The sequence below is a fragment of the Dreissena polymorpha genome, chromosome 9 (genome assembly GCF_020536995.1).
Source record: "Dreissena polymorpha isolate Duluth1 chromosome 9, UMN_Dpol_1.0, whole genome shotgun sequence".
NCBI lineage: Eukaryota > Metazoa > Mollusca > Bivalvia > Myida > Dreissenidae > Dreissena > Dreissena polymorpha.
This window is the reverse complement of record NC_068363.1, coordinates 85929856-85942891: the sequence shown is the minus strand read 5'-3', so window position 1 is coordinate 85942891 and position 13036 is coordinate 85929856. Positions and strand designations below refer to the sequence as shown.

The window sequence follows — 13036 nt, the reverse complement described above, 5'->3', positions numbered from 1 at the left end:
TTGACATATTTCCTGATGGACAAAAATTAAGTTTTGAAAAATAAGGCACAACAAAAACGACAGTTTAATGATTTAAATATCGACACAATTCATGGTGATTAAGGGGCATTTTCACGTTTTGGTAAATTGAAAAAAAAAATAAAAAAAATGTTACAGATTCGCAAATTTTTGTTTTAGTTACGAGGAAACAATAATACTTAACATTTACCACATTCTAAAATAGCCATTATATGCATCTTTTGACGATTTAAAAACCTGAAAATTTAGAGAGTTCTGTTGTCGTTATATTTTGTGAAACTACGAGGATTGCGTATATAAAGTATGAAATGCATTCTTCATTGTATGAGCACGGATGGTCGAGTGGTCTTAGTGGTAGACTTTTACTCCAGGACTGTAGGAGTCAGTGGTTCGAGCCTTGTTGAAGGTTACTTTTTTTCTTTTTCTTTTTTTTTAAATATATTTTTACTGGAGCTTTTTAGATCCAATGCTTACATTCATCAATATAAATCATTTAATAACAAACTTCAAAACATGCCAACATCTGTGAAAAGGTCCCTTTAAAGGGAATTTATGGTACATGTATAACGCACCAAACTACCAACATGTATTGCTTACTCTTGAGCCTCACACAATATAAACAAATATCTATAAAACATGGGAGTGGTTGATGCTTAATGATACGCTACAATCCGCCATACCAGTGCTTTAGGTATGCAGTGCTATGTATACGGGTTTGAACTGTTCTTCGCAGTTGTCATTGGAAACGGCCGTTTTTGGTGTGTAATAATTAAATGTTGGATATTGCAGTTGTTCCATAAAAAAGAACTATTTGAATCAGGTTATGCATTTATGTCATATTATAATAACGCTATTCGTTCTGACCAAATTTCTATCAAGAAACATGTGTATTTATAGATCTTTGTTCTTACTTCGTAGCCGTGTACCCCTAATGCTCTAAAGAAAATATGTCAACATAACAGATTAAGTGTTTTAGTTCGATGAGCATTTGATTAAACGTTCTGTGAAGCAGTCACTATTGTTTTTTTTATAGAAACAAGATCAGTTACACAGCCTTATGACGGGTGTACTGGTTATAGCCTATGAGCTAGAAAACAACATTATCAACATCTTTGCTAGCGATGTGCATGTCGATATCGCTTCTATTGTATCGCTCCGGAAACAGACACATTAGAGGTACCGCCGCCGCGACGGAGGCCACGGCGGCCCAGGTCATCCACTGCGTCCCGATCCCAGGCACGGATAACAGAGAAAGGAACACTATCCCGAAAACGCAGTTCACTGCAGTGAAGAGACCGCCCGTCACACCTTCCGCCACGGGGTAGGAGGCTTCCGCGCACATCTCGTAAAACAACGGGGTAGTTCCGTTTACGCAGACGCCAAGCAAGATTCCCGCGGCGTACAGTTGCGCGACGCTGTATGGAATCGTCCCGTTGGTTACCAACGCAAACCACACTGCAAACACCGCGGCGCCGGAGAAAAGAATCATTAGAAAAACCTTTCTTCGGCGATGGAAAAGGTCAGCGAATTTCGCGATAAGTATACCAGAGAAACAGCCGATAAGCGTATGCCAAAATCCTATCCACCCTGCGTCAATCTGGGTTACCCCTATTGGTTTTACAACCACGTCCAGAATCGCGATCCAAGTACCCACTATCCCGATAGGCATTGCGCCCGCAACGACTACCAGCCATAGAGACCGGTTGCACAGAATTTGCATCATCGCTTGCTTGTAGCTGATGCGGTTGACGGAGGCTGTGATGCTCGGAGGAGTCGGGGGCTTTGCTGGGAAATACACCAGGACAAAGCCTAAGGAAAGTACCGCTAGGGCAGCGTAGAAGTATAATAGATTACGTATGCCCGACTTTATTTCTTCCATATTTGTCACTATTCTGTCAGACTTATTGTTCGCACTGGTTTCCACATCGGATAGGTTTGCAGCGCTCCACGAATAATATGGGTCGGGTACAAACGCAGGCCCGACAACAAACGATAAAGAAACCCCGAAATAGTTGAAGAATGAGGCAAACGCTGTTGCCAGAGGCCTTTGGTGCACGGGGAACCAGATTGCCGCAAGTAAAGCCGGGCCCGAAAATGGCACAGATGCTCCTATCCCGTCTGCTATCGCACATAGATATGACGTCGACGTTATCGCCGAATATTCGAGAGAAAAACACCGACTGGCCGCTCCAACTGCTACTAACAATGTTCCCAATATCGTTGCGATCCGCAGTCCTTTCGTGTCCATGTACATGCATACCGGTATAACGAAGATAAGGTAGCTGATGTTGGAGAGATTAACGGCCGATGCTACGTTACCGTCACTCCATCCGAGGGCGAGTTCCGCCGATTCCGCGACGGGGCTCCACGTATTCCATACCATAGATTGGTTACACCCCACTGAACAAAATACCGCCATCACCCACCATCGCCGGTGGTAAGCTCGAGTCTTGGGACCTGGAATTCTAAGCGAGCGAGAAGCGTTCCTTTTATTTCCGCCGTGTCGATTTTGTTCATCTTCCCCAAATAAGCGCGTGGTTTCATCTCCGACTGCAGACATTTTTTGCACAACGCAATATGCAAAATCATGATACAAAATAAAAACCTGTAATGTATGCACAGCAAAGCACGCATAGCTTCGTGTTTGTAAATATATTTAATTTATATTATTAACACTCGTGAATAATAGTCTTATCTCGATCACTGCATACATTTTATATCTATGTATTTCGTTCCGTTTTTCACGTCTGCCTTTTACCTCACTTCATTAATTATTAATTGTTATGATATTGAAAATAATAGCACAATTAGTAAAGGCATGCGGATATAGCATATGAAATTAAACTTGTCTAGCTTTGAATTGCTCTTTCTTTGTTGCATGATAGAATCTATCAATCTATTATTTTCATTTTTTCGACGTAGCTGTTTAACGTCACTTTTGACCTGAGGTAACCTTTAATCATGACCAATAACATTCAAATAAAATTTCCCGCGGCTAGATCAGAATGAATACACTTCATTTATTCCATTGGCTGATTTGAGCATTATTCCCCAGAACATCGGCAACACGACGGCGTCTTTGTAACGATGTTAAATGCGTGTTCATGAAAAAAAAATTACGCTATTTCTCATAGGCTTGAGGGATAGAACAGTTTCACACTCATCTCACGACATCAATACAGTTTGTGTGTGCCCCTTTTAATTTAGAAGATTGTCAGCGCCATAGCGTTTGTACTTAAAGGCTGTGTTTTCAACTTTTCATATTTAGTTATTACTGCCGTATTGAATTATGTGATCACGTATGTTTTTGATCATATAAATATTGTTTTCCCTATCCTGATATTCGTTTAATTGTTTTCGAAACACCGAAAAAGACATTAAAAGTATAATGCTTTAAACAAACAGTCGTTCCAGCAGTGGAATCGTGACCTCACTTTAATGCATTGCATTCAATCTCGCAAGGTATAAGTTCAGTTCGTGGTGACAGTACAAGACTCATATAAACTCTCTCGCGTTAACCTGGTGAACATGACCAGAAATATCTTTATTGCAGATATTCGGCGATAAAATAATGGTATGTCAATAAAAGTTTTTTCTCAATAATTCCATGATAAGTACTTGTTTTTATTAATTTAATAATGCGAAATATGCCACGAAATCTGGCGCAACGTTATTGATTTGCATGTGATGCTGCTAAGAACTGCGCAAAAAAGGTATTTGCTGTCTCATTGATGTAACTCTTTATCTTTCATCAACCACAACCACAATCAACGCCGTATATCTTTAAAAAAATAGTTCTTGTTTAAGTTCAGAAACAATAATTTATATTAAATTGTATTTTTTTTTAAAGCCTTAAGCTTACCTTTGCTATTGATGGTCGACCACCGTAGAACACACTTCTCATAAGCGACGAGATCACAGAAGCTCGAATAAGCTGATACCACAATAATCAGAAAACGGCGAAGAAATTTGACATAAAGGTCAAGTGGAATTCTTGAAAAAAATAGTTCAGCGTCACAAACGCCAAAAACTCTATGTTTGTGATTGTTTGCTCCGCTACCTTAAAATAACTGCGATTGAAGGATAATGGGCTTCCCACTTTTGCGCATCCTACATTTGGCGTATCTCCAATGCAGCGTCTGCTGTCGTCCGCAAAAGCGCATGAGCACACAACTTAAGACGGCTAGCGCGACCAGGGTGCAGGATCAACGGGATTCACAGGGGTTTACATACGGGCTGGACAGAATAAAAACACACGTTTAAGAACTTTTTGCAAATATCTAAATTGATTGATACATGTATATGTTTGCAAAAAATCTTTAGTGCATAACAGACAGTTTTTCTTGCAGTTAGTGTCGATATCTTAATATTTAAGAATACATTATTGAATACGCCTGAAATCGATGCCAAAATTTCACGTTGCATACAGCACCCTGTATTTGAAATCATTACACATCGACTTTTTTGCCAAGAACACAGGCTTATTAAATAAAGTAATTCCGATGTTTTTCACATTGCCATAAGCCAAATAAAACAAACTGCCTTGTATGTATTAGTTGAAATTCTTCAGATTTTTTTTAAGGTATTTTAATAAAAGCACCACTTACCTTTTTGTTAACATCAATTTGTGAACCCCAAAAAGTCACGTGATCATGCACCGCGGCGACGCACATTGGTCGAAACAAAGTTGTGTAGCTGATCCGACAGATACTGAAAATGCTCAAAGAGCCGATAAGTTGGGCGATTTATGAGCCCGCGGCATCTGCTGTCTCTAGATATCTCCTGGAAACCACGGAACGGTGTTTGGGTGGGAATAAAACTCGGGTACAGTCTAATATTGGCCGGGTACGTTTAAGTGTATTTTCCGTACCCTGTGTACATTATAGTACACTTAAGAGTATCCGGTGTACTTGTAAGTAATACCCGAGACGACAATGACGAATCGAGCCTGAGTAAGCCACGAGTTAGTCAGTCGTGGTAACGATATCAGTAACTCGTACGTGAAAATAAGATAACTCGCTTTTGGAAACGACATAGTAAGAAGTGAAGTCGAGATGGGAAAGTCGTGGAAAGGGCATAACAAGCCTGAATACACAATTGTATAACAAATGCTTTAAAACGGTTGATACAATGACCAGAGTCGTACATAATTTCGTAAGATATTAAACGGACAGAAGTGCACTTTTAAATAACTGTCAAATTATGTTTATTCTTATTGATTAATATGGTAATTCCCAGGAGTAATATATATCGTCATCACGACCTACTAAGTCGTTTCCATGAAAGTTTTATGTTATAATTCGAGAACCAGCTAAAACAAGCAGTGAATATTTTTGATAATGTGCCATTCTTTTCACCATTTTAAATCCTGAATTCAAGTAACCAATTTGTAATCCCGGATATTTCCACATGTACATGACACAAAAATAATATAAAAGCACGTAGTAATATGTATTTAGAACACATAACTTTTTTTTACTAAAATAAGTAAAATTACTTATGTCAGATTTTGCCTGAGAAAAAATATGATTTAGGTAAAAAAATAATACAAAAGATTTGCTTCTTGATTCCTATAGATACAGCCACTCCCATCATTTATAAATAAGAAAATTTCCTATAAAGTATTAATTAATTATACGCATTTTCTAAATAATATCACGTAACTGTTGTGTTTTGTTTTAACAAGGAATATCTTTAAAAAAAACGATATTCGGCGTATATCCTTACTTTCAAATGAAGGTAGAACATTTACGTGTTTAACTTTAAGTTATTAAATTAAAATCAAATATTTAAATAATTTTTTTTCACTTTATAGTCGCATATTCACCGCATGAAATGTTTGTTATGAAGTGCACGTATACTTAGCTACATACTGGTGTATGTATATACACAGTTTACTACTCCTCACATGACTTATTATGAATTTGTTTCTTCGTTATCGAAACATATGGTGTGTTTATATTTGATTAAGACTTCTTCTCTGTGTAACTAGTTAGTTAAACGATTTCCCTTCTATCATGGGCAATATATAATTCGGTGTTTTTGTCTCCCAATACAAGTATATGGCATTTACCGATACTTTTCATTCATTTCTTTCCCTATTATTCGAGTTACCGATAGTTGATATCTCAAAACTTTTGAGATATCAACTATTATGATAGGTGCAAATCGCGTCGGTAATCAAAACAACGACCGGCACTTGATCCAATTACTCGAATTACATTTAAAATTATCAAAGATTAAATGAGTAAAGAAAAAGCCAACTTGGTGTAAAAAAGCAAATAAGACCGTATGGCAATTAAAACACCGACCCGTCTTGATCTAATAACTCGAATTACATTTAAAATGATCAAAGATTAAATTAGTAAAAAAAAAGAGCCGACTTGGTGTGAAAAACAAAAAAGATCGTATGGTTATAATCACGTTGTCCAATCAAAAAGCTTTTAGAAAATAATTTACTCAACCTCTAATGAGTATTTGCGTATCGTATGGTCCAAACTTTAATTAATTACTCAAAATTCAATCAGGTATTATACTTAAAGAAATGTTTTTGGTATTTCGCCCTCATTTAATTGAAAATATTATAATTGCTACACGCATAAAGTAAATCTCTGTCCAAGCAAAATGCCACCTACGCTGTCCGCTGCTTGGAAGTATTTCACGACATTTTCCGATAAGAAGTCGCCGATCCAAGTGACTTTAAAACGTGGCAATTTTAAAAGACTGACTGTTTAGTCTGTTAAACAGGTTCAAAGTGTGTTGTGGCTATGTACATAATTTTGTTTAAGTTCAGCTTTAATTATATTAAGATCTAACTGTTTTGTCATGTAATTATTTTGTCGACATGAAATATTATTGTTCTCGTTCTATTGTTGATGTACGATATTAATAGTTTAAAAACAGTTTTTGTCATTCAATTTTAACAATAAAAAGTAATCAACAAAATCAGCTTCGAATTAGCGACGGCAACGCTGTGTCAATATTAAGTCACTTCCGGTGAACTTCCAGTAAAAACGAAAGTAGAATTCATGGAGTAATGGTACGAGTAACAAAGTTGACTTTTTTCCAACAGATGTTGACCGAATATCCGAATATTCGTTCGGAAGGGTGACCGAATATTCGAATACCGAAATCGGTATTCGTTGCCATCCCTACTCAAAAGCAATACTGTGTTGTCAGCATAATGCCTTTATTGAAAGTACATTCCGTCTTCCACTAACGATTTACTGACCCTCCTTTGACCCTTAAAGTCTTGGGGATAAATTCATCAGTAATGCATCTCCCTACACCGAACAGTGTTACATCCTATACTAAAAAGACGCGGTGATGTTACTAATGTTCCGGGGGATTATGCGCAAATCAACCAATGGAATGAATTAAGTGTATTCATTCGGGTCTACTGGAGTTATGTAAAGTCATCTAAGGTAAAAAGCGGGTATAAACAGCTACGCCAAAAAACCACTTGATTTTAAGATATGATGTGAACCAACATTTTTTGCAACAAATAAACAAAAATTGGTACGCAGGTTATGCAGAATTTTAGAAATATTAATGTTGCAACCGTATATTGGCATTTATTACTTTAGTAGAAGTTAGAAAATGTGTTTAATATACAATTTAATTATACCCACATTTTTATTACAAAATTTTAATCTTGCCCTATCTTCATATCTTTTTTCCCCTTCAAAAGTCAATATAGTGAATGGATTTACAAGAAACGGGATAAAGTTATTAGTTTGTGTTTTTATGGTCTTGCATCACTCTTTTGACAAGTTTTGTTACTTTGGCTTTATTGTTCTCTAATGTGGAACATATAGCAGCTATGAAATTGTACAAAAGGAATACATGTCACAACATATCTTCGCGGTTGCGTTGCATATAATAACAATTAAGTGGTACCTAACCATTTACTGTGCGGTTGCTATCGTTAGTTATTAGCTTAACCCGGAGAAAAGAAAATGTGACGTTCGTGAAATTATAAACAAAAGAACACGATATCTTACGTTTCAGGGATTGTCATTACATTTTGTGTTTAAATAATGGACAGTCAAACTCACAGGTACTGTTTAAAATTATGAATGATATTTGAATTGATTTGTTATTAAACTGTTACCTTTTTGTCGATAAAAGGGCCTTTTCTGTAAGTTTTCACATATTTTGGCATGCAGGGTTTTTTTTTAGAAAAAGGGGAAGACGCTGGACGCTGGGTTAAAGGGGAAAATCGAGCGCGAAAGAGACATATTTGGGGAAAAAATAAAAACTGTTCATTTCAATGTCTATAACTCACCTAGAGACTTCAGGTTTTTTTTAGAAAAAGAGGCATGTCTCTGACCTTTTTGTTCTTAAACACATGAACAAGTATGATATTAAAGTCAAAATCCTAAAAAAGTTGAAGGTGTAGATCTAATAATGGGAAATGTTTTCAACTGGGGCCGGGGAACGATGTCAATACTATGATTTCAATTTCATGATGAATGGGTTGACGATCTAGATCTGCTACAGTATTGGCAGGGAAAGGTGCGGCAGCTGCCGATTGTCTACTTTTACTTTCACAATAATCCGACAGTATTAATCGATGTTGATTACATGTACCTCCGAATCCTGCTGGGTTTCAACGGTTTTTGATGATTCATTCTTAAAAAATGCGTCAACGCAATTAATTTTTTCCGAGTCGGAATGTTTTATTTTGTTCGTGTATGAACACCAATTGTGAGACTTTTTCTGTTTTAACGTTTTAATCTTGGCTTTCACATAACCCGGATGAAAATTCGACTGGTTTCCGGTAATTAATTGACGAAACACCCTTCTCGCGCAAGACCGGAATCCAGTAAAATAGTCACATGATTAATACGATCATTCTATACATAAATGGTGACGTCACTACGTTATTGTCAGTAAGACCGGTGTGATACAATGTTAATACGATTAGTTGCCCGGTTTCCATGACGTAATTTAAGAGCTATATATAGAATCACTGGGATTCCCAGATTTGAGTGTTCGTTGGAAGAGAGAGAGAGAGCGAGATCGTTGTACATGGTACAAATTGGATAAGTGTCGACTTCCCAAAAGAAAAAAAAAATTCCTTGAGGGTAAAATAATATATTTTGGTTAAAAATTTATATTTTTGGAGGGGAAATGGTATTTTTAGGGGAAAAATTCTGGTAGGGGAAGACGCCGAATATCGGCGTCACTTTCTTAGTAAATAAAAACCCTGGCATGTATTGAAGTTTGTCATTAAATGTTATATCTTGATAAATGTAAACATTGGATCTAAAAAGCTCCGGTAAAAAAAAAAAGAATAAAAGTAAAGAAAGAAAAAAAGTAACCCTCAACTGGGCCTGAACCACTGACCCCTGAAGGCTGAAGTAAAAGTCTATTGCTTAGACCACTCGGCCATCCATGCCCATACATGATGCAATGAGTGATGTATTTTATACTTTATATTATCAATCCTCATAGTATCCCAAAATATAACGTCAAAAACAGAACTCTAAATTTTTCAATTGTTTCGCATTGCAACTCTTTATAATTTTCAGGTTTTTAAATCGTCAAAAGATGCATATAATCAGGGGTTTTTATCTGATTTTGGGGAAAGGGCCTGGCCTGTTTTGAGGGGAAAAAAATAGCGTGAAACGTTGAATTTTGGGGAAAAAATCGTGCGAAAAGCCGGATTTTTGGGAAAATAAGGAACGTCTTAAATAATCAATTTAACATATTCAAAGACCTATATATAACACAGATTGGAAACTCTCCTCTTCGCGATAGCGATATGCGATAATATCTAAAGGCAGACGCGGGTCACGTGACATTGATTTTGGAGATGCCGGTGTACCTGCAGATTCTTCCCTGTTCCAGCTACTGTCGGCCATTTTGTTATATAGCAATCAATTATTCTTCGTAATTAGTCGTTAATATTTGTTGTCGTAGGGTATTCTGAGCATGATCTGGTAGTTTATATTATATTGATATTGTTATTAACAATCTTTATGTGTTAATTAGTGTTTTTAGCGCTCGGTTGTCAGTTTGCAGAGCAATGAATGTCTGAAAGCGCAACGTTACAAACTTCGCGTAGTGAGCAAAGTCGGTCGCCGAAAAAAGACATATTGAATATTTGTTGTGTGAATAAATATAAGTATTTATTTTCTGTGTTGATAATTCTTTAGGTTTTGGTAGTTATTATTCTAATTTATTATTAATTTATCGGAATTTGAAAGAGAACACTGGATTCGTTCATTTTCGATAATTTTTGAAAAATTGAAAGGCCCGAAGCATTTTTTTTTAAACATCTTCATTAAGCATCACATATTGATAACGTAAGATTTTTATTCTAGGTGAGATGTTAATATATGTATGATTTATAAAAAGAAGACGAAAATGATGTATTTTAAAGGATTTTGCCTTTGTACAATTTGTACTATTTTATACTGTTATTCCATTCAATCATTTTTCACACCTGTCGCCAAAGTGGTTTGTTTCTTTTTGACAAACTTTTCTATTTCTCATCCCATATCGTTGAAGTAAGATTTTTCTGCTAGGCAAGATGTTAATCTAAGTATAGATTTAAACAAACCAGAAGAAAATAATCAATTTAAAGTATTTGGCCTTACACAATGTTGGTACAATTTTAAGCTCTTTTCTTCTGTTGTACAAGATTGCTGTCAAACGTGTTTTTGTTCTTTTTGATAAACTTTTTCATTTTTCATCCCAAATAGAATAAGTCGGTTTTTTATGCTTGGTGATATGTTGAATAAGGTATGAATAAACTAAACTGGAGGAAAATGTTCATTTTAAAGGATTTTGGCCTTGTACAAAGATGGTACAATTTTAAGCTCTTTTACCCTATTATACACACATGTCGTCAAAGGTGCTTTGGTTCATTATGAAAAACTTCGTCATTATTCACCTCAAATCGAAGAAATAAGATTTTTATTCTGGGTAATATGTTTATCTTGGTATGAATAAAAAACAAGATGAAAGTACAATGTATGGGTTTAAATTCTCATTTAATATCTTTTATAAGTATTACCAGTTTTCCTGTCAATGTTACACATGCAAGTTAATATACAAACATATTTTAACAGATAGCTGTGAGATTACTATTAAAACACAAACAAAAGCTGTGAGATGACTATAATTCACCGGCATCGGCCACTGATCACACAATTAAAATCAATCAACAACGCAAACTGATAATTGAGGTTAGGATCCCTTCTTTTAATTAATTCTCAAGAATAAAGAAAAAACACACAAAGCATCTTCTTCAGTTTGCTAATTGATCCGACGATTAACACGCACGTGAAATGTTTTGGTTTTTTTCTTTTCGCGAAATCCTAGCCCGCGATATTGAAAGCTTAATTTAATTACCAAAAGAAAAAAAACTGGATTACAAACAAATCTTTAATAACCTATAACTTATGAATAAGATCTAAATAAAAAGAGAATTAAACAATTGAAAAAATCTACGCAATCAATATTGAAATAAGTCTAACTGAAACCGTTTTTGGATCGAACGATCATAGCATTTATTATACTGTAATGTTGTTTTAATCAGAGACCTAGATCTATGTGTCCACATATATCTATCCGTTTTGAAATAATAATATTCTATAAGGTTTTAACTGTTTGAAATACCAAATTATACAAGAATATTTTATCAGCAAAAGCCTTTCAAATAAACTATTCAACAGCATTCTCGCCGCAATTTGGAAGTTCTTAGCGCTATTTCTTCATAACGATCGCAGCATTATAAATTCTTATTGTAGGAAAATAAAATCGAGATTTTATAAAAAACACATAATTACTCATGTTTCTATGAAACTTTATTTTATAAAAATCGGATCATTATTGACCAAGTTACAACCGCCTTTCATAGCGCCGTAACATTTTCACATAATTTTGCTCGATAATCGTAGCCGTTGCTACTGACGCGTCGCTATCTTATCGCAATCGTGATACACCGGCTATCTCCGGACTACTCCGATTGATTCATGGAATAAATCGTCTGCTGAACCTCAGTGTACTTATCGGTTTCTCGACCACGTGACCCCGCCGAGAGATAGCCCAATAAGGCGCGAAGTTTCCAATCTGTGTTATCTATAGGTCTTTGACATATTTAACTGTTTTTAAAACAAATTGAAGGCAATGGATAATTTAATTATGCAATATTTTTCCTATTTTCTACAGTGGATCAGGTTAATTTATATATTTAAAGGTAAAAAAAAAAAATTGTTTTTTTTTTTTTTTTGGAGGGGAAAATGAAATCTAGGGGAAAATTTACCAGCTGAGGGGAAGAAAAAATCTGAGGGGAAAAGGCCGATTTTCGGCGGGTCCCAAAGAAGGAAAAAAACCACCTGATAATGGATATTTAAGAGCATGGTTAATGTTCAGTATGACTGTTTTCTAACAAATATCAAAACTGGAACAAAATCTTGGGAATCTGAAACTTTTATTTTTTATTTTGTCGATTTACCAAAACGTGAAACGGCCCCTTAAATTAATGACAATGATTGATTGATTCATTAAAAAGTAACCATGTTTATCCGTAGTATGGGCCCTCTTAATGAATACATGTGAATTTTGGAAGTGAACAAATACAAAAACATGCATGTGTTATATGTCAATCTATAGTTAAATGTGTATTCTTGGACATAACAACAAAAAATGCATTTCAATCAACATTGTTTTGACAAACTACTGGCTAGACTTAGCTCCCTGTAGAAAATTGTATCATGTATAATGGTTCTCAGAATATCAGCCCTTTTGATTGGTTGCTAAGGTTTGTTACTTTGCGCACATGCTAGTTCTAAAAATAACATCTTAATTACAAAACGAAACTCTTCCTATTGTTGTTCTTAAAATACTTTCATTTTATTAAAAAATAACCTGCATATAAAACATTTGATAAAGCTTCTATAATTTATAAACAAAGAAACATAATTGTGTGTTATGTAATTTAAATATCATAGCATCACCCTTGAATAAACATGACCTACTTTCCAACGAACACCGGAAATCATGA

At 35.4% G+C, this 13036-nt stretch overlaps 1 protein-coding gene across 1 annotated transcript; it reads right to left on the bottom strand.

The window, feature by feature from the left end:
* Nucleotides 1–880: 880 nt before the first annotated feature.
* On the bottom strand, nucleotides 881–2578 carry LOC127846234 (solute carrier family 49 member 4 homolog). Its single transcript, XM_052377404.1, has one exon. The coding sequence runs from the start codon at nucleotides 2576–2578 to the stop codon at nucleotides 1106–1108; it is 1473 nt and encodes a 490-aa protein (XP_052233364.1). The 3' UTR covers nucleotides 881–1105.
* Between the last annotated feature and the right edge of the window lie 10458 nt (nucleotides 2579–13036).

Excerpts from the sequence above, each read along its gene's own strand:
- LOC127846234 (XM_052377404.1), bottom strand. The coding sequence starts at position 2,578 with ATGTCTGCAGTCGGAGATGAAACCACGCGCTTATTTGGGGAAGATGAA.